The following is a 26,761-nucleotide window of genomic DNA, read 5'->3' on the forward strand; positions in this document are numbered from 1 at the left end:
CCTGCAGGTTGTCAAAGATGGTATATGGAGCTCTCTCTGCTTCCTGGAGGATGCACAATGTTTGTACTGCCAGGCTTGCGACGGCAACGCTGGTGTCATTTTCCATGGCTTCAAGGGCTGAAAGAGAGAGGAACAGAGCCATGGTCAGTTCCCACATCTGAGGGGACCCGAGGGGACTCTGTGCCAGGGCCATCCCAGCCGGCTCTGGCCATGGCCAGCAGGGAGCAGGGACCAGCTGGATCAGCCCGAAGCTGCTGGCCACGAATCCCCCAGGTGCCCTGAAAGCTCTGTGTGCTCTGCCCATGCCGGCCCTGGTCCGCACAGGGAGCAGAGCCCTCCGCAGCCGGGGCAGGGCTCGCAGCTCCCCCGGCAGCCCCCGCTGGCAGCCCGCTGCCCTCACTCACCCTCAGAGAGGAGCTGGAGCTCTTCCTTCCTCCCCCTCAGGTGCCGCCCGGCCGTCCCTGGGAACACAGAGCCTGTCAGCCCAGGGCACAGCTCCCTGCCAGCGGCGCCGCCAGCCCTGTGCCCACACGCCCTCCTGGCCCGGCTCGTGGCTCACCCATGAACCTGACGGCCGCCTCTCGCAGGGGCTCCTGTGGGCTCTGCAGGTAGGGCAGGGCCCGGCGCAGGTGCTCGGCCACGCTGCTGCTGTCCTCTGCCAGCTGCAGAGAGCGGCAGGAGGGAAGGGTTGGCCCCGCAGCCCCCCGGGCCGGGGCTCCATGGGCACCCGGCTGGGGCCGCAGGAGCCTGGAGCAGAGCCCGCACGGCCTCGGGCTGCAGCAGCGGGCAGGGGCACAGCTGCCAGCCCGCACACCGAGCACCGCGCTCAGGGGCTGCTCCAGGCTGGGGCTGCAGCTTCCCGGCCCTCCTTACCAGGCACTCGGGGAACTGCCACAGCTTCTGGTTCTGCACCAGCTCTCCAAGATCCCTCCTCCTGAGGAACTCGGCCGCACAGAGCAGCGTTTCCTGAGAAGCCTGGAGAGCAGCAGAGACGCGGAGATGGCCCCACAGCCCAGGGCGCAGGACCCCGTCCCTGTGCCAAGGCCAGCAGGAGCTGCAGCCTGCGAGGCGCCAGGGCAGGGCCAGCCCAGCCCCTGCCAGGGGCCAGCGGCAGCTGCCGAGTCCTCACCTCTGCCACTCGCTGGTTCTCATCGTGGCAGTGCAAGGAGAGGGGCAGCAGGCTCTGGCGCACGTGTGCCTTCAGGACCTTTCTCTCCTCTTCCGGAAAAAAATCCAGCATCTCCCGGAAGATAAACATGGAGCACAACTGCACCTGGCTGTCCTCCTTTATGAAAGGAAGGAAGAAAGGCCTCAGCGTCAGCTGCTTCAGGCCCACCTGGGCACAGCCTGTGAGTGCACAGGGCACAAAGTGTGCGGGCAGCACCCGCTGGCCGTGGCTGGAGGCGCAGAGCCTTACGTTGTCAAAGAGTGGCAGGAGCGCCTCAGCCAGCTGCAGGGCGAGGGCGCTGGTTATTGGGGCACCATTGCACAGGAACAAAGCCCTGAGGAGAACCGTGGTCATCCTGAGCATGGTGCTGTCATCTTCCTGCAGGAGCTCCACGAGCCTTTCATGCAGGCTCCACATCCTTATGGCCATCTACTTGTGGAACACAAGTGTGTGAAACACCATCCTGCTGCCACAGGGCCCAGGGGCCCAAGGCCTGTGCCAAAGCCCTGGGGCAGCTGCAGCAGGAGGCAGGAGAGCTGGCAGCAGCTGCCCCAGTGCCCCAAGGCCAGCCAAGCCCCAGGGACTGCCTTCCCCAGCCCCACGCTGGCAGCACGGCTTCAGCCCCTGCGCTCTTCTCACCGAGACACTGGTGGTGCCGAGCGCCACGAGGCCTCGGAGTGCCAAGCGACGCCTCCCCCTGCACTCGCTCTGCAGGTGCTTGGACAAGAACTGCAGGACGCTGTCACGGCACTCACTCACGTTCAGGTGCTCCAGGAACTGAAAGGCACAGGCCGGTGACGGGGGAGCGGCCGGCGGGAGCCCAGAACCGCCCAGGGCCGGGCCCAGGCAGCAGCACAGGGCACGGGCTCCGTCCCAGGCACTGCGGCCAAGAGAGGGCAGAGAGCCGGGAGGCAGCTCAGCGAGGCAGCGCCGGCCTTCAGGCTCACCTCCACAAGGAACGCCAGGGCGGCCAAATCCCGGCACGGCGTGTCCTTGCTGAGCAGCCCGAGCAGGTGGAATGCAATGGCGGAACACGCGGCTTCGGATGCGCGGTGCATTTCTCTGACAGGAGGAAACAGGAGCCAAAGCCCTGAGCCAGCAGGGGCAAACCTCTCCCAGGACTGCCTCACAGAGCTCTGGCCTTTCTCCACCACCCTGCAAGGGGCAGCTGAGCCCTCTGGGAGGTTGCTGCTCTTGGGCACGCTCCTCTCCCAGCCTTTTGCAGCCTCCTTGGCCGTCCCTTGGTGACAAGGCCTTCTGGCCCACGGCCACGGGGACTGTGTGGGGCCCCTCGGGCACAGGGCACACATGCCGGGGACAGCTGGGGAGCAGGGGGTCTCACCTGGCCAGCACGCCCACAGCACAGTGGTGGGTGTCAGCACAGAGCAGTGTGTCCCAGCCACGCTTGTCTTCCACGGCCACCACCACATCCTCATAGTGAAGTTGGCAGAGCAGGGCCTTGAGGGTCTGCTCTGCAAAGCTGTGCACAGAGCAAAGCCCGGGTCATGCTGGGAGCACTGGCCCCTGCCCTGGGCACATGGCAGGGACAGGAGGACTGGCATGGAGCACCTGCTGGGGCTGGTGGCAAGGCCGTGTTGCTGCTGGCATCCCTTCCAGAAGGTATCGACCTCCTCTGGGACATCCAGAGTGCTGAAGAGCACTTGGAAGAGCAGATGCACAAAGAGGCTGGGGAAACACACGGTGACTACATGTGGCACACAGGGCAGCTGGAGGATCTTCCACATCACCACGGTTGCCTGCAAAGGACAGAGCAGCCCGAGACAGCACTCAGTGCCGAGGTGTCCGTGTGGCAGGGCCCGAGCACGGGAGGGAGAGGCCCGGAGAGCCACAGGGGGAGCACCGGGCCTGGTGGCCCTGGAGCTGCCCCGAGGCCAGGTTTCAGCCCAGCGCCTGAGGCAGGGAGACGCCGTGGGGGAGGGAGGATGGAGAGCTGTTGGAGAGGTGGCCTTGGGGCCAGCAAAGGCAGAAACTCACAGCCAGGGCAAGGACAGCCGTGTGGTCCCCATCGGAGGTGCACGTGCTGTGCTCTGGCCAGCTCCCCAGCACATCGAGGAGCACGAGCATGGCCGGCTCTGCAGTCCTGGGCGAGCACATGATGCTCTTCCACATGGCCAGAGCAGCTCTGTGGGGTCAGAGCTCTGTCTCAGAGGAGTCTGGGACACAGCAGCATGGCCTGGGCGGCAGCGGGGAGCTGAGCTGCTCTGCCAGCCCTGCCTCTGCCCACTGCCCCTCACCAGCAGCACGCAGGCAGCCCAGCCCTGTGGGGACTGGCCCCTGAGGGGCAGGGGGGAAGCATGGCAGCACGCTGGGGGGCTGGCAGGGGCCAGGGCTGGCAAAGGGAGCAGCCAGAGGGCCCTGGAATTCTCTGTTTGTCAGACACCTGGGACAGGCTGCACAGGGGGAAGGGCTGCTGAGCCCTGAGCCCTCTGGGCAGCTGGGCCCCGTACCTGTCACACAATGGGGCCACACGCAGGAGAGCCATCGCCACGTCAGAGGGCTGTGCCTCTGTCAGATCCAGAAGGGGCCTGTGCAGATTGTACTCAGGAAACTCATTGGCCACGAGCCACTGGTGGATGAACCTCACCATGGCCGGCACCTGGAGAAGGCAGGGGAGACTTGGAAAGCTGCTGGAGGAAGGAATGTGCCCAGCTGCCCCAGAGAAGTGCTTCCCTTGCCACCACACTGCCATGGCCTCAAAGGCCCCCAGGGAGCAGCAGGCGTGGCTTGGGAGGCCAAGCAATTGCTGGGAGGAGAAAAGCCAGGCCACAGGCTGCTCACTTGCTCTGGGCTGGAAGGACCCTCCTCCACAAGCATATCCAGCAGGGCAGCGCTGGTCTTGGTTTTGAAGATGGGAGAGTACGCTCTGAGCACGGTGCCCATGGCGCTGCTCTCTTCCTCCCGAATCCTCTTCATGAATTTGCAAACCATCTGCAGCAGAAGGGCAAGATGCCCGGGATGCTGCATGGAGTGCTCCGAGCACAGCGCTGGGCTGAGCAGTGCCAGCAGGCCCAGCCCAGGTGGGGATGGCTGCAGGTACCTGCGCTGTTCTGCGGAAGCGGCCACGGGTGTGTTCCTGCTCTCGTGTGCGCTGCACGGCTGCACCTGGCAAAGAGCGAGCGCAGCCCGAGCTGAGGGGCTGCGGGAGAGGCCGGAGAACACAGCCCAGCCCTGCGCTGCCCAGGCAGGGACAGCCCCGCGACGGCCCAGGGCACGGAGCACGGCTGTGGGGTGTCTGCCCAGCCCCTATTCCATCCTGTCCATGGGCATGGCCCCAGGGGATGGGATGGGATGGGATGGGATGGGATGGGATGGGATGGGATGGGATGGGATGGGATGGGATGGGATGGGATGGGATGGGATGGGATGGGGCCAAGCTGGCTGCAGGCACCAGCCCTGTGGCCCAGCTCTGCCACTCACCCTTCTGCAGTGGCTGGAACTGCTCCACCTCTTCAGGCTGCTGTGCTGGGGCAGCTCCAGGGCCTTCTTTCTCCTCCTTCCCCCAGGCCAGCTTGGGCACGCTCGCAGGTCTGTGCTCTGCGTCACTGCCTGGATTCATGGCTGCTTGCAGAAGGTGAAAAGGAAAAGGTCAGAGTCAGCAAGTGCTGCAGTCGTGCCTTGAGGGCACCCGCAAGAGTGAAGTCTTGGCAAGGCTACAGGACAGCAAGTCCTGCACTCTGGGCCTGGGGGCTCCAGCCACAAGGAAAGGAGACTCCTGTCAAGGACGGTGAAAAGCAAATGCCACAGTCTGCCCTCGAGGGCAGCTGCAGAAGAGATGCCTCGGGAAGGCCAGGGGTCACCAAGTGCTCTGGTCTGGCCATGAGCTCACCTGCAGAAGTAATACCTTGGGAAAGCTCCGGGTCAGCCAGGAACGAGTGGCTGTGTGAGGGCTCCTCTCAGCACCGCTCTCTCCCGTCCTGTCTCGTCGTGTGCACCGAGCACTCTGGCGGGGCCTTGTCACTGCCAACACCTCTGCCAGAGCGTGTCACAAAGGGCCCTTGGAATCCCCTGTCCCGTTCCATTCCACGGTGACCATGCTGCACCGTGTCACCAAGGGCCCTTGGATCCCCTGTCCCGTTCCATTCCACGGTGACCATGCTGCACCGTGTCACCAAGGGCCCTTGCACGCACTGCCACCTGCCCTGGGGCCACCCCCAGCCCCCCAGAGTGGCCCAGGTTGGAAGGAATGCCTTGCCCCAGGTGTGTCAGACAGCCCAACAGGATCTTTAGGAAGGGCTCAGCCCATCAGCAAACGCTGCCCTGCTCTGCGGGCTCAGAGCAGCAGGAGCCCCCGCAGCTGCCGACGCAGCCGCGGCGGGAAGGGCACGGGGCCTCCACAGAAGCTGGCACGGCCTCCTCGGGACACGTCCCACACGGTGGCCATCCTGAGCACGTGGGACACGGACCAGGAATGTGTGGGCCAGGGCAGGAATGCTGCTCTGAGCCCTGGGGCCCGGGCAGCGCTGACAGCAGCAGGTGAGGCACAGTCCTCGCCCGAGCAGAGTTCCCCCTGTCAATCATGGTAACCTCACCCTTCTTTTCTTTATCAAATTCTGTGTATTGTTCTCTGTCACCCATCTGCAAGGGCCCTTTGCAAACATGGTGACAGAGGACAGCGTGCATCGAATTTACACTGGAGCTGCAGCATTCCCCTCCAGGAACTGTTAGGGGAGAACTCAGGCCACAGGCATAATGCTTCTTGGTTACAAATTGAACTTATCTCTAAGAGCAGAAAGCTATTTAACCCTGAGCCCATTTAACCCTTAGAGAAAAACCCAATTTTAAAAAACAACCTTTAAGCACTTGATCCCTTGAAGAAAAACCGAATTCCCAGAAAACAGTCTGTAAACAGAAAACCTGTTTGTAAACATGAGAAATAATTTGTAAAAAAATCAAGTCCTTATATGAACTGTCCATGAGGCAGGTGATAATTTGTAATGCTGTTTGTGGTTTCCAGTGTCCATATTTTAGGCAGCTGTATTGTACTGTTGTAGGATTTATTGTAAAACTTGAGAACAGACAGAGGAGAGGAGGGTGTACCCTCAATCCAACCCCTTTCCCCTTTTTTCTTTGTATAAGAAATAATAATAGGAACAGAACATGGATTTTGAATACTACTAACTTATGCAAACTTTCATACATGTTTACTGATAATATTTTTCTTTACCAGCCAGGTTCAGGGCGAAGAACTTGATTGGGAGATGTTTTGATCAGGGCAAGGAACTTGGTTGGGAGACATTTTCTGTATTTATATTTTATCTAGTGCAAACCATATACTTTTTTCCCTTTGTTAGAAGTTAGAAATTTTGTCATTGACTTTAATAAAAGCTGAATTTTAACTTTTAAAATTATGACAAGTGGCAGAATTCAGTGAAAAAACTTTGCAACTGCAATTTGCTTACGATAAATCCATGTTCTATGTGTACCTCAGTGGATATTCTTTGAATCATACCAGTTTATCTTGAAGCAATGCAAGAATAATTACTAGAATATTAAGAAAAGACATGTTAATACACATACTAGGACTTCTTTAGGACAATGATTTACTAAAATATGAATATCAATCTAATATCGATATCCAACTGAGACAGACAAAAACTCTCTACGGGTTTAAAGTTAGAAAGTGTATGTTTATTGAGACAGCCGGGCAGTACGTGGGATAATTCCCTAATACACACTGCAAAAATCACAGGTATCAGAAAGCTTTTTTATTTACAGAAGTCTTGAATACACAAAATATGAATGCATATTCATATCCCTGTCACTCCCTCTGCTCCACTTCATATGCTAATTGGCAAAAAGGCAATTAAGCATGTGTGGTTCTGTTCCCTGAAATGACTCGGGGGTCCATTTTGGGGAAGGTTCTCCAAAATGAAGAAGTAAAATAAGTCTTCCTCGTTCTGACCTTTCTGCCTTTCCCATGCACACATGACAAATGAATCCTTGCCGTTTTCCTGTGCTTAATGGATTCCTAAAGTATGGGAAGTCTGCAACTGTTTTTGTGTCCCTGAAATCTGTTTATCACATTCTGTTTCACATGATAAGCACAGCTACCCAAACATAAAGCTGGCAAGCAATGAGTTAATAGATCCTGGATATCTTATCTAAGATCCAGCTACTGTTAACTATGAACAAAGCCCATTTATCTACTTCCGATAAGTCAGCAACATCTAATTTAACTATCATCTTAACTTTCCTAAAATTCTTAATTCTTCAAAATTAATGTCTCACCGGGAATGGGGACAGGGAATGGGAATGGGGACAGGGACCAGGAATGGGGACAGGGAATGGGAATGGGGACAGGGAATGGGAATGGGAATGGAGAAAGGGAATGGGGACAAGGACCAGGAATGGGGACAGGGAATGGGAATGGGGACAGGGCATAGGACTGGGAATGGGGACAGGGACAGGGAATACGGTGCAGGGATCAAGAATGGGGTCTGGATTGGGATGGGGGCAGGATGGGAACGGGACAGGGGGGACACGGGAACAGGCAGGGCCAGGGGAGTATGGAAGGGGAGTAAGGAATGGGGCAGCCGCTGCAGGGAACGAGGCGTTGGGATGGGGCACATGGGGACAGTTCCAGGGCATGGGGTCCTTGACCAGCTGCCCAGAACCTCCACCAGGGTCTCCCAGGGCAACTGGAGCCGCTCAGCCTGGGGTGCCCAAAGCCCTGAGCAACCCCCAGGTCCCTCCCAGGAACCCTCAAGTCCCTCAAACCCAGCATCCTCCACATCCCCTGCAAGACCCCTCCCATGTCCCCATCCTTGTCTTAGCTCAACATCTTTATTTTTACCTGCTTTTAAGAGTTTTGAAAGGGCAAAGAGAAATGAAAAGAAAATCCAGGCCACAGGGAGCCAGGAGGATGTGGAGCCCCCCAGCCAGGTGTCTTCCCAACATGGATCAGCAGCACCACGGGTCACCGGGGCTCTGCCCACCGGGGCTCACTGGGGATCATCCAGCACGGATCCTCCCGTGGGGGATGGAGCTGGAGCAGCGCACGGAGCTCTTCCCACACTGGGGCACTCGCAGGGCTCCCCTACGTGGTGCCTCTGCTGGTTTGGGGTCAAGGCTGAGCTGTGTGATGAGCTCTTTCCACACCTGGGACACTCGTAGGGCCTGGGACATCCCCAGTAGCGGGGCTGGGATGTGCCCTGGCGCCTGGGACATCACCAGGAGCGGGGCTGGGATGTGCCCTGGTGCCTGGGACATCACCAGGAGCGGGGCTGGCTCTGATGCTCTCCGGTGCCTGGGACATGACACGGGGCGGTGCTGGCTGGGGTTTGTTTGGTGCCTGTGCAATCCCAAGGGCAGTGTCACAGCGGGGCAGCTCTCAGTGTCCCCAGCAGGTCACAGTGTCCAGGGCAGCCCGTGCCAACGGTCACTGCGCACACGGGGCAGGCTGGGCTGGACAGGGGACGGGGCAGAAACGCTGCCCTGGGACTGGGGTCTGCCCCTGCCTCTGGGGCCCAGCCCCTGCTGGGAGCGCCTTGGGCAGGGCACAGGGCTGCTGCTGGGCCAGGGGGACAGGCCGTGCCCCCTGTCCCCTGCTGCTGGGCCAGGGGTGTTATGGACAAATTCAATTGGGGAGGCTAATTATAGATAAATCAATTAACAAGAATTTATTAAGCAAGCAGTATTAAGCAAAAGAACAGCGCTGGGTGGCCAGGAAGCCTCTGCTCTGCCACGGAGCACCTTCCCCCTTTGACCTTTTTGGTTTTATAATCCCTTTCTTTTTCGGTTGACGTATTTTCTCTCGATGCACTCTGCGCCGGTGCAATTGGTTCCTGGGGGGGTCTTTTTTTCTGCCCTTGGTGGTCATAGGAATGAAGGCTCCTCATCTTCATTGCAGATTGTCCCTGGCCTAAAACTATACTTGTATATAATTAGTTACACAGTTTTCTATGCTAGTTGCATTCCCTACTCAGTTCAAATTCTTATCTCCTTTAACGCTCGTTTTGATGAACAAAGACCTTTTTATTTATTACAGTACCCCCTTTTTCTCTTTACCAATTTGTTCATTAAAACACTTTAATTCATGGTAGCTTAAGACCAGGGTTTCATCTACTTCTAAGTCCCTGGGCAATGTTTCCTACCTATCTCTAATAAGTGTTAGATGAGCTGCCTCTAGTCTTCCTTTTACAATGTCTATGATTTTATTGAAAATGTAAGGTCTGAAAGTTAAACATAGTAACAACAATATTACAGGACCTGCAATCCCCCTCATACAGATTTTCTCCTTGAGTGCCATACCCCGGAGTTTTGCACCCCTCAGGGTACCATGAGACCTTTAAAAGTTTATCTGGATGGGTGACAGCCAAGGCAGTTGCTATGGTTTCACAGCCCCAATACCCACACAGATATTCCCCAGGATAATGACAATATCCCCTCCCAGGATTGGAACTAGGACACCAATAGGTAGCCTGGAGTTCAGGTTTACTCCATCCCCACATAGAGTTTACCAAGTCTTTGTTAGTAACAAAAAAATGGGAGCTACAGTGGTGGCATTATGCTTAACAACTTTCCCTTGGTCTGTTTTGGTCAGAGTGCAATTAAATGGCTGGTGTGCATAGTCCCCTTGACCAGGCCAGGTACAACATATAACTAATATGCACAGAATTTGCCAGCAAGGGTGGAGTCCAAACCGCCCCAGGGTTTGATTGTCATTATCTCCCCATTCCCAGTGGTTGTTTTGACATGTTATTGCCGGGCTCACCTTTACCCTTGGGAGATCAGTATCCTTGAGGCAGTTCTTGAAATACTTTGAATTGTCCCATTTGAGGGCTCTTTCCTCCACCGCTTCTCATCCCTCTGCCTCACTCGCCGACTCGGTTACTCCGGGCCGCGAGGCGCACCATCTTCTCGGAGCAAGGATATTCTTCAGGAGGACCCAAACTCTGCTTTTGTTGCCTCTTTTTGAATGATTCCCAGCTTTTATCCTTCACTTGTGGTGAGTCACACTGAATCCCAGGTAAAGTTTTCCAGAAATTCCCTTTGATAATTTGAACAATTAGGGGAATTGATTCAATGGAGTGGAAACAACAATTTTCAGGTCTGGCCCCCTTAGTAAACACCTCCCACCACTCTTGGGATTCCCTTGGTAGGGTCCCGTTCTCTTCTCCAATCCTTAGGACTGACTCTGTCAGTTCTCTTTCTAACTGATAACACCTTTACAAATACCCCTAGGAGGAGTGTCTCTATAACTATGGACCCACCACCGTTCCTGCAAATTTTACAAATATAGCATACAAAAGGGTAACAACCACAATCCTTCTTTGTACAATATACTCTAAAATCATTAGTTATAGGATATCCATAGTCCAGTATCTCACTCTACCAGCTGGTTCGTACAATTCTTACTGAGTCCATTCAGTCCATTTAAATGTGACCTTAAGGTCCCCGGGCTGGCTGGTTATTCTCCAGGGCTCTTGGGCAGCAGCAGGAATCGCTCCCTTTATTCGGCTCGCATGGGTCCACCCCTTCTCGGCGGGTCTGACTGCAGTTTCTGTAGTGAGTAAAACAACACAGGGGGCTTCCCAGTGTGGGGTTAGTGAGGTTTCTTTCTAGGTTTCTTATTAACACCTTATCACCTGGATTTATATTATGGATTGCTAGGTCTAAACGAGGTTGTTACACTAGTAACTCGGCTCTTCTAAGCCCTTCCCGAGCCTTCACAACTTGCATGACAGATTGGTTAATTTGTTGATTACTTATTTCAGGGTGATCTGTAGGAGAATCCATGTCATAAGGCATCCCATAAAGCATTTCAAATGGAGAAATTCCAATATAGGTTCTGGGCTGAGTTCTTATATTTAACAAGGCTAAAGGCAAACATTTTTACCCAGGATGATTGTGTTTTATACATCAATTTAGTTAGTTGTTTCTTAATTTTCCCATTTACCCTTTTCACTTTACCTGAGCTTTGTGGATGCCAGGGTGTATGATATTGCCAGTTTGTTCCTAGAGCTGTAACTATTTCTTTAATTATTTTGGAGGCAAAGTGTGGCCCTCTGTCTGAGTCTATTACTTCTGCTAGTTCATAGCGGGGGATTATCTCTTCTAATAGTATTTTTACTACTGTTTGTGTAGTTGCCCTGGAGGTAGGGAATGCCTCTACAAAGTGAGTCAAGTGATCTATTATCACCAATAAGTGTTTATACCTTCCTACTTTAGGCAAATCAGTAAAATCTATTTGAATGTGGGGAAACGGTCTATGTGCCAATTCCCGCGCCCCCCATTTCCCACACCACTCAGGATTTCTCACACCTGGGTCTACTCCTGGGTCAGGGGTCTCTTCAGCCCCTCTAGAAATCTCAGCCCTCATTCTAGAGAGACTGCAGACTGTAGAGAGAAAGGTTACCAGATTAAACACATTAAAGATGGTCTCTTTAACAGTCAGGGGAAATGGAACATTCTCTAATAGGGAGCTTAGAGATTCAGAGGAGAAGAAGGAAAGCAACGGCTGAAAAGCCTCAACCCCTGCTTCCCCTCTAACAAACTGGCTGCACAACCATGACCATGAGCCATGCATTCCTGGAACAGACTTCAGCACCTTCATAAACCCCTGAAAGCCATGACACCCAAGCCCAGCCCAATGGATATTCTGGTCAGTGCCCTTCTACTACAAAAACTACATATTAGGGACAATACCGGAGCAATTCCTGAATAAGAAAATAAACCTAGGGACCATAGAGGGATTAAGATCTCAAAAAACCCTAGGGACCAGAAACACATACAGGCCTGCACTCTAAAAGACACTATGAATTCAAACAACATAGCCAGTAACTGCTCCATACTAACACAAAGTAATTGGAACCAAAATATGATTAGAACAGGTTGTTTTTTTTTTTCACTCTCTCCAGACACGAAATGGGCAGCAAAATATTTGTCCTAGTTTAGGGCCAATTTGGGAGAAAAACCTCTGGAAGGAGCCCCCAGAAAACAAACCCCCATGGCCCCTCCCCACCCACCTGATTCGGGAAGAATTTTCTCTGAGAGAAGTGGAAAAGAACCTGTTTATTTAACAAACAAAACCCTTCCCAGCACTAAAAGAATGAACAACACCAGATGACAACAAAACTCTTTCACCACTCTGCAGAGATGACAAATCCAGAAAGTCTCTCCTGGGGGTGGTCGCCCGGGTCTGGACACTGGGGATTGTTCTGGGCACTGGGGATGGCTGCTGCAGATCACAGAGCGCAGGCTCCCGGTGCTCCTCGGGGTTCCCAGGTCCCAGTCCAGAGCAGGTTGGATGGTATTCAGGAAAGGGAAAGGGAAAAGAAACAGTCCAGGGAAAGAACTGGACTGCTCAGCTAAACTAACTAGGAAGAAAAGGCAAAAGCAGAAGCAAGCAAAAAAAGCAAAGCAAAGCAAGCAAAAGCCACCAAGGAAAGCAAAGCAAGCCAGCCAGCACTGGCCTCTTCTAGACAGCAGACCATGGGGGGAGGTGAGCCGGCTGATAACAAGGCAAAACAAACCTTCACTTTCTGAGTCAGTTCTGAGAGCACAGAACAGAATATCAAACATGAACAGAACCCACGATTGGAGATACAAACACCATAACATCACCCTCGGACATTCCACCCCTTATCTCCATATCTTCAACATCATGTATAAACTTCATCAAGTAAAAACTTCTTTCATTTACTCAAACCTTTGACACTTACACATTTCCTTCTATTTCACTTGCTCAAACCTTTGACACTTACACATTTCCTTCTGTCTCATGTCTGTGTGTTTTCATGTACAGACACTGGCAGTAACATCCAGCAAACAGTGATATTTGCACATGAGTCTCACCCCACAATCAGATCCCCCTGAGGTACACATCGTGTTGTTCCATCTCTCTGCATTATCCACCATGTACAACCTGGTCCCTGAGCAAAGACAATCCCACAAATGGGTTTGTCTGTACTCGAGACAGAATTGATCCACACTGATTTCCTAACAAACCTCTGGCATGTGCCACTGGGACTTTATCTCCATCTACTATATTCAGGGGCTCAGACTGGGCAGGACCTGCTCGACTGGTGGAACCTCGGCTGTTAACTAACCAGGTGGCCTTTGCTAAATGTTGCTCCCAATTTTTGAAAGATCCCTCACCCAATGCTTTTAAGGTGGTTTTTAACAGTCCATTGTGCCTCTCCACTTTGCCTGCAGCTGGTGCATGGTTTGGGATGTGGTACACCCACTCAATGCCATGTTCCCTAGCCCAGGTGTTGATAAGGCTGTTCTTGAAATGAGTCCCATGGTCTGACTCAATCCTCCTAGGGGTACCATGCCTACAAAGGACCTGCTTTTCAAGGCCCAGGATGGTGTTACGGGCTGTAGCATGAGACACACGGTAGCTTTCCAACCATCCTGTGGTGGCTTTTACCATGGTGAGCACATAGTTCTTGCCTTGGCGTGTCTGGGGCAGTGTGATGTGGTCAATCTGCCAGGCCTCCCCATACTTGTACTTGGACCACCGCCCACCATACCACAGGGGCTTCACCCGCTTGGCCTGTTTGATGGCAGCACAGGTCTCACAGTCATGGATCACCTGAGAAATACTGTCCATGGTTAGATCCACCCCTCGGTCTCGTGCCCACTTGTAGGTGGCATCTCTGCCCTGATGGCCTGAGGTATTAGTGGCCCATTGTGCTCATAGCAACAGCCACTGGTTGAGGCTCACAGTCTGGTTTAGCTGCTGGCTCAGGCTCACAGTCTGGTTTAGCTGCTGGCTTAGGCTCACTGTCTGGTTTAGCTGCTGGCTCAGGCTCACAGTCTGGTTTAGCTGCTGGCTTAGGCTCCCTGTCTGGTTTAGCTGCTGGCTTCCAGCCGGGGCTGTTGGCTGCAGCCTGAGTGACTGGGATCGCTGCTGATTTATCTCCCTGCCCCCCTTCCTCTGTCTGCTGCCCTACAATATCTAGCAGGGTGTGATAAGCACATGCCAGGGCCCAGCTTGCTGCAATGATCTTTTTCTCCTTAGACTTATCATGGCATTTATATTTCAGGTACTTTGCCACCTCAGCTGGATTCTGAATTTGCTCACATGGGATGTCCCAGGCTATAGGGTCAGAAAATTCCTTTAAGATTTGGCCCATATGCTCCCATTTCTTTCTTGAACTCCCTCACATCTCCTGAGAGGTACCTCCACATAACCTATTCCCAGAATTTGGGTTGGTTGTCCCTGCTGACCAGCACTGGGGTTAGGGATCATTCCCAAAGCTACTTCCCTTCATGGATATAGAGCTTGCCCTTCCCTTTCTCTTTCCCCCCTTGTTAGACTACGAGTAACACAGCGATTTCCTCAGGGACCGGCTCTGGGATTTCTACCTCTTGGTTATCAAAATCTCCCCCTTGATCTAAATCGGGGTAGACTGTGGGTGGTGCTGGTGGGGGTGGAGGAGGAGGAGGTATGTATGGTAGAGGGGGTGCAGTTGGAACTTCCTCAGGCTTTTTATTTTTCTTTTTCCCTCCCTGGGTGCTTAAGGCAAAAGGTTTTGCTCCTGTTTCCCCCACTATCCAGAGAGCAGCATACTTGCTCTCTTCCATATCAAAAGGTTCTCTAGAGTTTACATAAATGTTTAATGCCTGGTAAATCCAGACCTTGAAGTTTCCAACCACTGGCCAAAACAAATTATCACTACAGATGTGTTTTCCTCCCCATTCTTTTATACAATAATGTATCATTTTTGCCCTAGCCTTCCCTTTCCTTGAAGGATATTCATCCCAAGATTTTATCATTAGACCTAACGGACTGTCAGGGGGGATCTGGGGAAGCGTTACCGGGGTCCCCGTCCCCATGGAAGCAGAGGGCTTGCTTTTCCTCTGTCCCATCTTCCAGGACACCTTCAGGCACACACACACTCGCGGCCCCTGTTGGTGCCCAGCCCCTCGCGGGCTCTGCAAACCGCACTACTCAGAGCTCTGCCCGTGCCTCGTCCTACAAGGACGTCTCACGCGTTATGTCCTGGGATCCCAGCCCAACCCAGCGGATCCCCACTTTTATACTCACGCTGTCCTGCGTCTTCGCCCGGCTTCGTGCACAAAGATTACGGGGTTACCGGTATCCCTTGTGCTCAATACCGAATTTGGGTTTGTCGGTAAGGGTCTGGGAAGGAAAAGCCTGCACCAGGGCCGCTGCAGAGGCAGCGGGGCGCCTCCCTGATTAGGAATTCCCACCCGGTCGCCCTTATCCGAGTCACGGCACCAAATTTGTTACGGACAAATTCAACTGGGGAGGCTAATTATAGATAAATCAATTAACAAGAATTTAGTAAGCAAGCGGTATTAAGCAAAAGAACAGCGCGGGGCAGCCGGGGAGCCTCTGCTCTGCCACGGAGCACCTTCCCCCTTTGACCTTTTTGTTTTTATACGTCCCAGTTGACGTATTTTCTCTCGATGCACTCTGCACAGGTGCAATTGGTCGCTGGGGGTCTTTTTTTCTGCCTTTGGAGGTCGCAGGAATGAAGGCTCCTCATCTTCCTTGCAGATTGTCCTTGGCCTAAAACGAAACTTGTATATAATTAGATATACAGTCTTCTATGCTAGTTGCATTCCCTACTCAGTTCAAATTCTTGTCTCCTTTAACACTCATTTTGATGAACAATGACCTTTGTATTTATTACACCCACTCTCTCCCAGTGCCCCCCAGCGTGTCCATCTCTCTGCTGCCCTCGAGCTCCCGGCCCGGCCCCGGCCGCCTGCTCCCATCCAGCTGAGGTGGTTCCAGGGCCAGCAGGAGCTCTCTGTGGTGGCGACCAACGTGGTCCCCAACGGGGACTGGACCCACCAGCTCCTGGTGCTGCTGGAAACCCCAACCCGGGCCGGGCTCACCTTCACCTGCCAACAACATCAGCCTGGAACAACCTGTGAGCCGGAACTGGGGTATGGGGGAGGAACTGGGGGCGCTGCGAGAGCCACTGGGATGTGCTGGGAGCAACTGGGAGGGAGTTGGAGAGAGCCTGGTTTCAACTGGGAGATGAGGTTGGGGGTTTGGAAGGGCTAAGAAGGGGTTTGAAGGATACTGGGGAGGGTGGGATGGGGTTCTGAGGGTCCTGGTGGGCATTGGGAAGAGACTGGGAGAGGATTTGGGGGTCCTGGGACAGTGGGGGTGACTATAAGGAGGCTGTGGGATCCTGTGAGTGACAGGAGGGGCTTTGGTGGGTCCAGGGGAGGTCAGGAAGGGATCAAGAGGGAGGTTTCAGGGGATCCTAAGTGGGCTGGGAGTGACCTGGAGGGTGCTTGGAGGGGCCAGGGTGTCTGTGAGAGTTTTTGGGAGATCCTGACCCCTGCGGACCACCCAGAGATGCTGCTGGATGCTGCCGCAGCAAGATGCTGACAGGAACTGGAGACACCCGAGTTGGGCTCTGTCTTCCTGGCACTGGGGATCGGGTTCTACCTGCGCAAGAATGTCTGGGGGGTCCCGTGTGTCGTGTCCCCCCTCCTCTGGAATGTGTGTGCTCCCCGGGGCCGCCAGCCCGATGTCACCCCCCTTTCTCTGCCCACAGAGCTCCTGAGACGCCGGCGGCCGCAGCTGCTCCCCGTGGCCTCGGGCCGAGCCAGGACCTTCCCAGCTCTATCCCCACGCTGATTTTGGGGGGGTCGAGTGTCCCCCCAGCCCTGCTGTCACTCTGGCCCTGCCCCCTGCTCCCAGTGTTCCCAGTAAAGCTTCCCAGTTAAACCCAGCCCAGTTCATGGGGGCACTGGGGAGGGACTTGGGGGGACCCCACGGCGGGGCCGGCACTGGGCAGGGAGGGCGGGTCCAGGTGGGGAACACTGCCTGCTGCGGGTCTGCCCGGCAACTGGTGAGTCATCAGCCTCGCTCGCTCTCATTGGCTGACTCTTCTCCACCGCGTTCTCTCATTGGCTGAGGAGAGGCCCGGCAGTGCAGGGAAGGAACGGGAGAGATCCCGCCCCGAGCACCGGCACGGGGACAACAGACCCGGCCTGGGCACAGGGAGGGAATTTATTACCAACCAAACCACGGCAGCACCAGGAGAAGGGAAAGAAATCCCTCCAGCGCCTTCCCCCACCCAACGGGGATCACCCACAACAGGGTTATCCACCATGGAGAGACGGGGACATACGAGTTTAGAGCAAAGCCAATTTTATTGAGTGTACCAGGTGTTTATACAGGGATTGACTTGTATGGGGCTTATAGAGGGCTCTGGTTTTGGTAACAATTTCCCATTGGTTACACATTCTTGGTGACATCCAGTAACCTGGGAGCATTTATCTTATCACAAAGTCTCACACCATGTTGCTTGGTCAGTCTTCTTGCCCAGGGAGACTGAAACTGTGTCTGTGTCTCCCACAGTTTCTGCTCAGTCAGGCCTCAGATATCGGGCCCCTTTATCAGCTCCATTGCTTTACTCTCTGTTTTATTCCCCATATGGGGGCACCAGGGCTCTGCCCAACGGGGGTCACTGGGGATCATCCATCCCGGATCCTCCCATGGGGGATGGAGCTGCAGCAGCACACCAAGCTCTTCCCTCACTCTCTTCCCTCACTCCAAGCTCTTCCCTCACTCGGGGCACTCACAGGGCTTCCCTTAGTGGTGCCTCCGTTGGTGCTGGGTCAAGTGAGAGCTCCTGGAGAAGCTCTTCCCACACTTCCCACACTCGTAGGGCCTCTCCCCGGTGTGGATGCGCTGGTGCACGGTGAGGTTGGAGTTGTGCTTGAAGCCCTTCCCGCAGTCGGGGCAGCGGTAGGGCCTCTCCTCTGTGTGAATCCGCTCATGGAGGAGGAGATTGGAGCTGGTATGAAACCTCTTCCCACACTGGGGACACTCGTAGGGCCTCTCCCCAGTGTGGATGCCCTGGTGTCTTCTCAGGTGTGAGCTCCGCCCAAAGCTCTTCCCACATTCCAAGCACTCATAGGGCCGTTCCCCAGTGTGGAGCACCTGGTGCACCATCAGGCCAGACATGTCTTTGAAGCCCTTCCCACATTTCCCACACTCGTAGGGCCTCTCCCCGGTGTGGATGCGCCGGTGCATGGTGAGGTTGGAGTTGTCCTTGAAGCCCTTCCCGCAGTCGGGGCAGTGGTAGGGCCTCTCCTCTGTGTGAATCCGCTCATGACTGAGGAGATGGGATCTGGTCCGAAACCTCTTCCCACACTCCCCACACTCGTAGGGCCTCTCCCCAGTGTGGATCCTCTGGTGCTCGATCAGGTGGTAGCTCCAGCTGAAACCCTTCCCACATTCCAAGCACTTGTGGGGCTTCTCCCTGCCATGAGGCTTCTCCACCAGCTCCGAGCTCCGCCTGGATCTCCGCCCGCCTTCCTGGCTCAGGGGGGCTCTTTCCTCCCCGCAGCTCCCTGGGCTGGGTTTGCAGCTCCTCCTCCTGCAGCATCTCCGGGGCTTTTCCTCCTCCTCCATCCAGCCACGGCCTGGAAATGAAAACTCCTGGTTTGGGGAAAAAACAAGAGAAGAGCACCTTGGACTGGAGGTTCCTCCTTGCCCAAGTTCATCCCAGGAAGTCATTGGGAATCTTGTGTCTGTAAGAACCTCCAAAACACCAAGATTCAGCCCAAAAATCCCACAAACTTCAAGACACAGATCAAAAACTCCCCAAACATCACAAGTCAGCAAAAACCTCCTCCAAAACAGGAAGATTCAGCTGCCACATAAAACCAAAGCACCAACATTTAGCCCAAGAAAGCTCAGAAACAACAAGATTCACCCCATGAAAATTGTGGATCCCCCTCCACAGTCACCTGCTGCATGTGGGGGGAGCAGCACTCCTGGGGCTGGGGGGAGGCTGCAGACACAGGGAGGGGTGGAACCTTCTGCTGGTTCCTCTTTCTGCTCCTCCTCCTCCTCTTGTGTCCCTGCTCTTCCTCACACTCCTCTTCCTCCTGCCATTCCTCCTTCTGCACAAACCCACCTTCTCCTGCCACCTGCATCGTTTGACCATTTTGTTCCTCAAGCCTGCTTCTCCTTCCCTTCTCCTCCTGCCCCCAGGCCCAGCACCCACTGCCGGCTCCCTCTTCCCCCCACACCCACAGCATCCCAGCGCAGGGGCAGGGATGGAGCTGGGGCAGGTCGGGCTGGGGCAGCGCTGGGCTCTCGGCCGCTCCCGCCCGCACTCGGTCCCCACTGCAGCCGCTCCCGCCAGGACAGCGCGGGGGGGCCCGGCCTTGGCGCTGCCCCACTCCCACCTCCCCAAATTCCCCTCGCGGGGCCATGGGGCCGAGGGGGGGGCGCAGGTGGGTCCAGGTGGGGAACGCGGGGAGCTGCGAGTCTGCCTGGCAACTGGTGAGTCATCAGCGCCGCGGGCTCTGATTGGCTGAGCTCTGCCCGAGCCCTGGGGCTGCAGCACAGAGGGGACACCCTGCTCCAGGGGGGATGTCCCACAAACGGGGGACCCCATGAAAGGAACAACAGGAAAGTGTCTTTACAAACAGATGCTCTGAATCTGCTCGGAGATAGGGCCAAAGAACTTTTATGTTAGGAAGTGACAGGAGAAGACATCGGTTTCAGAAAATTTTACTAATTGATGACACAGACTGCTGCTCAGCCAAGGTTCTGCTCTATTCATGAACTTCCAGAAGAACAAGACTTAACAGAGCCATGAATATCGTTTGCTATATGAAAGCATGGAGTATATAAAGGTGGGTATGTAATAGGTGGATTGGGAAGTCTGTACCTCCCAAGTACTTCAGCCAATGGGGAAAGCACAGGGAGATGTGGCCAGGAGAATTAGGATGAAAAGGAAGCTGTGTCCTCAAACAATTGGAGAGATCCCATGAGGACTGTCCCCTACTCTTTCCCATTTTCAGGAAATAAATTATTTTATAAGATTCGTCTCTCTGCTCTGTGGACAGAATTCTCTGCTGATGTCAGTTTTTCTGCACAACCTGGGGCCCATTCGGAATTCCTTCCACCAGCCGGGGTGGCAGGCAGGGAGTGCAGCTGAAGGTGCCTCACCCACTTTGGGTGATCGGCTCCCTTGGCTGGCAGCGGCACCGGGGATTGATTGGGGACCCGGGAGTGACCAGGAGACAGACGAGTGACACATCAGCGGGGTCTCTGAAGAGTCAGAAGGTAGAGAGCACTGAAAATCTCATCAGTGAGTGCCCTGGGATCCTCGGGGAGTGAACATGGCAGGGCACCCATGGAGGGGAGAAAAGGGAAAGCCAGGAAGGGGTCCTGGCCAAAGGGATGATGATCCCAAAATATCTCTGAAGGGTCCCTTGGGAGAATGCAGAGGAAGTGGAGAAGGCATTTGGACAACAGGGGATGGATGGTGCTGGTGTGCTGGGAAGGAATCAGGTGAAGGGGAGCGTGCAAAAATATAGTTCAGGCAAGAAGCAGCAGGAGGAATCTATGTGGTAAGAAAAAGGATGATGGCAAAGAGGAGGAACAGAAAAATACTCTGGATTGGGATGTTTTTCCACAGAGTCTTAACCTCACAATTTGCCAGCTACTATTTTGAAGTCCCAGTTGCCCAGACAGGAAAAGCAGGAGGTCAGGATGCCAGGGGTTTCTCTGCGGTGGCAGCGGCAGCACCGGGCGCAGAGGTGCGGCACCGGGAGCACGGGCTGGGGCCTGTGGGGAGCTGCGGGGCTGGGCCGGGGCTGTGGGGCAGCCGGGGCTCAGCGCCGGGCGCTGCCTGACCCCACCAGCCCCGGGCAGGGCCGGCAGTGGCCCCCGGCCCCCAGGAGGCTGCGGGACGCCCCGGCCGCTGCCCGGCCCCGGGGAGCTGCCGGCCCTGCCCGCCGGGGGGGCTGCCTTTGGACACTGCGGCAGGACAGGCACCGGCTCTGCCACACGGGCTGGGCAGGGACCCTGAGCACAACGGGGAACACAAAGGAACAGCTGGGAAATGCAGAGTGCACATGGAAGGATCAGGATTTGCTGTTCAGGATTTGCTTTGGGTCCCTGCAGAAAGGAAAGGTTTTGCAGAAAGCTCAGCAGCTCTCAGAGGATGAGCACCCACAGGCAGTGACCGGGGCTGCAGGAGTGGCACAAGAAGGCCCTGCAGCACTTGGGCACAAAGGCACAGCAGCTGAAGGCAAGAAGGGATGAGCAAAAGGCCAAGCTGAAGGCAAAGGCCATGGCAGAGTTCCTACAAGCCCCTGGGAAGGAGTCAGGGCTCCAGCTGCAGCCCACAAGGACACTGCAAGCACAGACAGCAGCACCCTCAGCAGGAGCAAGTCCACCCCTGCATGGACATGGATTGGCAGGGCTCTCTGAGCTCCCATCCCACCGGGGATCCACCACACTGGAGCCCTGGAGAACATTCAGGCTGGGTCTGCATCCAGAGGAGGCCTCTCCTGATGGACACAGGGGCCTCTCCATCCACTCGGAATCTTACACCTAAGGGGGGAAAATTGTAAAGGAATGTTTAATTATTAAGGGAATAAATGGGAAAGTTGAGCTGGTGTCATTTGTTCAATCACTATTAGGAGCTGAAGAGAATCGGTTTGAAATAAACTAATTTCTTTTTCTTCCTACTCTGATTGTTATTAACTAGGAAGGAATTTGATGGTGGCATTGTAATATTGTAAAAGGTGATACAGAGGCTATTGCTGCTGTACCTTTGTGTCAAATGTCTGGCAAGGCCTGTGCTGAAGGGAACCCAGAGGTTTGGGCAGCCCCATGGAAAGACGGAAAATTTGATGTGGAGCCTCTTGCAAGCAACCAGGACAAGTGGTGTCTAAAAGCAACACCCTGTTCCAGGGGAGGGAAGGAAGGGCTCACAGCCTGGTATGGAGTCCCTGCTAAAGGCAGGGCTTTGGGAGCCAGGGATGTCTCCCTACAGCACTCCTATCCTGCACTCAAGGAATCAGATGGCTCCAATGAGGAGGACAAGAACAAGTGGTAGACAAAGCCCCTCTGAAATGGCTGAATTTTCTGGCTAAAAGTCGTATTTTGAGTATTTGAAAAAAAATTACAAATGGTGAAGAAAAAGGTTAAATATATGGGACATAATTTGACTGAAGGATTGACCCAGAGAGAGTCTAGGCAATTTCAGATGTAAAGAAGTAAACTAAAATAAGGAAAAGACCAAAACGAGCTGCAACAATTCTGAGAATTAAAACACAAATACACAACCTGGATTGAGGATTCTATGTTCCAGCCAGAGCATTGTAGGACTTTTTAACCCCAGACAGCTTTCATGCTGTGGTATGGAAAGGAGAAAGTGAGAAAAACTTGAGAAAATGAACAACTATAAATATTGATTCCTCAGCTGGGGCTCTTCCAGACTCAGAAAAGAAATTGGAATTGTAGGTGAATGTTAAACAGGGCCATGCCAAAGGAATCCTTGGGCCAAAATATTTCACCCAGTGGCCAGAGTGGCCTCATTGTCTGCAGAATTGTGCAGCCACAGCTTCAACGGGAACCGAGGCCCAAAACCTGATGACAACAGATCTCCAACTGTTCCAGTCTGCCATCAAGTTCAAGCTTTGATAACCAAAAGAGCCTCGCAATGGATGAGCAGTGCTCGGTTATTACAGTGTGAAACTTGTTCAGTGGCACAGGAGGATTCAGAACTGAGGACAGGGGAAGGGTTTAACCCAGCCTCCTGTTTGAACAGCCCACAGAGGGGCTGGGAAGAAACCCAGCACTGCATTCAAGTGACACAGCTCCAGACCCAGCCTGGGGGAGACTCAGGAGACATTCCCTGGCCTGAGGCAGAAAATGTCTTTGTGGATGGCTCTTCAAGGGCAGCAGAAGGGAAAAGAGTTCCAAGACACGCTGTTATTGAGGAAAGGGAATCAGACAAAGTGCAGGTTACCCCCCCACGGTCAGCTCAACCAGCACAGCTGTGTGTGCTTCTAAGAGCCTGGCACTGAAATGCCCTGAGCAGGAAGGCTTCAATATCTTCTGGTGACACCATCTCACCTAACAGGGGGGCAAAAGCAATTCTGATTGCTCAGCAACCACTGGATCACTTATTAGGGTATTTCTAAAAGACATAATTCCAATAAAAGGGATTGTGGAAGCAACAGACTCAGAGAGCAGAACTCATTTGACAGGAAAGATCCTCCAGGGGCTTATGGCAGCTTTAGGAATACAATGGGACCTCCATACCCCTGGCAACCCCAGAGCTCAGGCTGAGTACAAAAAATGAATGGGGAAAGAAAGAAACACCTTTGGAAGCTGGGGATAGAAACCAAGATGCTATGGGTACGGCTTTTGCCATTGGCTTGGGCAAGAAGAAGAGCCAGACCCAGGGCAGATATTCGATTATTTCCCCTTGCAATTGATATCAGGAATTCCTTACGCTGGGAATTCTCCACCTAGTGCAGGGTGGAGATAAGGGATGCACATTTAAAGCAGTCTGTGGCCAGAATCCTGTCTCTGGTGCAATCTCTCCCCCAGGAAGCTGGGCTGGCACAGAGCCTGACTTGGCACTTTGCTGCTGCCAACATCCAAGCAGGACATGGGCTCTGCCTAAGGAGTGCAAAGCAGCACCACTGGTGGCCAAGTGGCGTGGGCCATGCCAAGGGGCCCCGAGGCCAGAAACAGCCGCCAGCACAGCTGAACACGGGGGGACCCCTCAGCCTGGGCTCCAGGTCTCTGCAGCCCCGGAGATTTGCACTTCCCGCCTGCAGCAGGAGGATGGGAGGCCCCCCTGAGCCTGCACTGAAGGCAGCGCAGCAGCAGCCAGGGCTCCACAGCGGGGCAAGGCCCTGGGCCTGCCCACACCTCCTCTGCTGAAATCCTCGGCCTGGCCACCCTCCTTGGGCAGCTCCAGCCACCGGGGCCAGCCCTTGCTGCCACTGCTGCAGCTTCAGTGCTCTCTGGGCCTGCACTGCCACAGCTGCTGGGGACACACCGGGACAATTCCACTCTGGCTCTCACTCACACTCACACACTGCCCTGCCTGCCAGTGCATCCATGGAAAATAGACCAGCTCATAGACTTGAACATTGTTAACCTTTGATTTCTCTACTCAGGCTTGCTTTGCCTTGGCCTTGGGAAAGAAATGTTAAAGGTTTTGTTAAGGGATGTTACACCACTCAGTGGAGATGAGTTTAACACCTCAACACACTGGGAATGGCCCGAAAGACACCCACAAAGATAACGACCAGCAGCAAAACATCAACCCCAGCAGCAAACAGCAACCAACACCTACCCCAGACACTGCCCCCGGCAGGGCTGCAGACACCTGGTCTGCAAAAGGCTGAGAAGGAAATCCAGCACTTCCCACCTCATTAACAGCAGAAGCAAAGAAATCCGGGTCCAACAGGAAACCAAATACTAAAAACTGCACAACTCGAAACTACAAAACATTAAACCAATGCATTTAGACTGTATCAAGTTTGGGAAAAATCTAAAACCCACGTGTCATGGAACAATTTTCTTTGCACACCCGGGCTGTGTGGGGATGGAATGATTTCTGTTGCACATCCTGGCCAGAATCAAGGAATGCCTTGACTCTAACACTAAACATATTGGTGGAGTTTTTCTTTTTCCTGCAGTTCCAATGCAAAGTTTAGAGAATTAGAGTATTTTTTTTGTAATAATCCCACTTCAATATTGCCAGTTATGTTTGGGTCAGGGATGTGAGAATGAATTTTTACTCCAAGGAGAAGTAGAAAAGAACTGAATTGCCTTGGAATTTTTTTGTGTATGTTTCTGTAAGAGATACCAAAATTTTGGTCTGGGTTTTTCAACGTTCACCTTTAGGCAGCACTTTGCAAAACTAGAAGAGATTTAAAGGTGACCCTTTAAGTCACAAATACTAAACGGATTATTTGAAGGAAAAAAAAATAAAGCGGCAGGTTGTGGGGGGGGCACACGTGAGGCTGCTGAAGCTCCTCTGGAAGAGAAGCTGCATTCCAGGCACCCAGAAGGAGCTTCAGAAATGCAAATTAACACTGCAGGGGCGAAGTGGAGACAATGTACCTGGCTCTTCTTGCCTGGGGCAGGAATTGGCTGATTCCCTCTGCCCCTCACCCCAAGCTCTGCCTGCTTGCACAGATGGAATCTGCACAGCTGAAGGCAGAGCCCGTGCTGAGGATCTCTGACTCTGCAACAGAAATGGCTGAAGCTGCAAAGGGAAACAGCAAATGGAGAATGTTGTGAAAACTTCACTAAAATAAGGGGGGGATCATCCCTCTGCCCACTGCAACACCTGCTGTCACTGTATGTGCTGTACAGGGTGTATCAGAGCACTGGGGTTGTTGCTATAACAAGTTCAGGGAAATCAGCTGGAATTCAAGTATTTGATGATGTAATTAGAAAAAAGCAGTCAATTGACGCAGCCCCGGATGGAGGGAACACCCAAAAAGGGGCAAAAGAATTGAAGGGCCACCAGAACAAATCCTACAACACCATGGACCAGCCCCTGGGACCCGAATCAATTAATATCAGGACACAGAGAACCCATTTATTATTTCAATGGCATCATTAAATTACAAGCTGTCCTCGGAATAAGAACCAACCAGACAGCTCCAGCTCCTGACCTTCCTGCCGACCAAGCCACTGAAATGAGAAACACAACATTTCACCAGGGGATCGGATCAGATTATCTGTTAGCAGAAAAAACAGGAGTCTGGGGGAAACAAAGTGGCTCAAACTGCTGTTGGCAAAGACATGACAAGAGAAAACTGCTAAAAAAGATAACAAAGGAAATAGGAGAGCAGTTTATGTATTGGTCCAAACATGGAAAGGATGGGAATGGGACACGGCTCCCCGGCTCCCCAGCAGACCAGGGGTCAAACGAATGCTGCTTCTCCTCTTCTGTGCTGCAGCAACTCTCATCTTTTTACCATGCTCCACACCTTGGCAGTGCAGCTTATCCAGCAGCTGAGCCAGGGCATGCAGGTGGCAGCCAGGCCTCCTGATCCACAAACGGCTACAAAAGGACAGGGAATGAGGGCACCGAGAATAATCCCAAAACCAAAGAGGACCCGGGAAGAACAAAACAGAGTCAAGGAGTGAATCTGCCTGGAGATAGGGCCAGGCACTTGTAGAGAAGGGGAGAAACCATCAGTTCAATTAATTGTTACAAGTTGACCCAGACAGCTGCTCAAAGTCCCGCTACATTCCCGAACTTCGAGGAGAAGAACAAAGACTTAACAGAGCCATGAATATCGGCTGTTCTACAAAAGGAGGGTGCACATTAACGAGGACAGGCAGCAGGCGCATCGGGAAGTCGGAACCTTCCAAGGAACTCAGCCGGTGGGCAAAGGCAGAGGGAGATGCGGCCGGGAAAATGAGGATAAAAAGGAGGCTGCGGGCTACAAGCACGGCAGAGAGCGCACGGCAAATGCCCCACGGCCTCTGCCCCTGCTCGGCAATAAAGTCACTTTGACAGGACTCCTCGCTCTCCTCCGGGCACACAAACCTCCGGCGACGGGAATTTCCCCGCCCGCTCCCGGCCGCGGGGCAGCCCCTCTGTCCTACCCACAGCAGCCGGGCCGAGCCAGCGCTGCTCCGGCAGCGGCTCCTGCCCGGCCCCGGCGGGAAGGAGACCGCGGGCAGCCGCTCCCGCAGCGCCCTCGACCCGGGGCCGGCACGGGCCGGACACGGCACCGGCGAGCCGCCGGAGCCCCCTGCCGCCCCCTCCGCCCGCAGCCGGCCCCGAGCCCCCGCAGAGCCCAGCGCGGCTCCCACCTGCGCCGGGGCCGCCT

The 26,761-nt window shown here is 54.1% G+C and overlaps 2 protein-coding genes across 3 annotated transcripts in view; one reads left to right on the top strand and one right to left on the bottom strand.

Moving 5' to 3' along the window:
- Nucleotides 1-26,761, top strand: part of LOC144248772 (uncharacterized) — a 109,621-nt gene that overhangs the window by 65,144 nt on the left and 17,716 nt on the right. The gene's annotated exons all lie outside the window — the stretch shown is intronic.
- On the bottom strand, nt 17,263-18,845 carry LOC146764290 (uncharacterized). The gene has a single exon (XM_085565315.1). The coding sequence runs from the start codon at nt 18,651-18,653 to the stop codon at nt 17,724-17,726; it is 930 nt and encodes a 309-aa protein (XP_085421441.1). The 5' UTR covers nt 18,654-18,845; the 3' UTR covers nt 17,263-17,723.

This window comes from Lonchura striata, chromosome 35 (assembly GCF_050655825.1).
Source record: "Lonchura striata isolate lonStrDom1 chromosome 35, ASM5065582v1, whole genome shotgun sequence".
In the NCBI taxonomy this organism is placed as follows: Eukaryota; Metazoa; Chordata; class Aves; order Passeriformes; family Estrildidae; genus Lonchura; species Lonchura striata.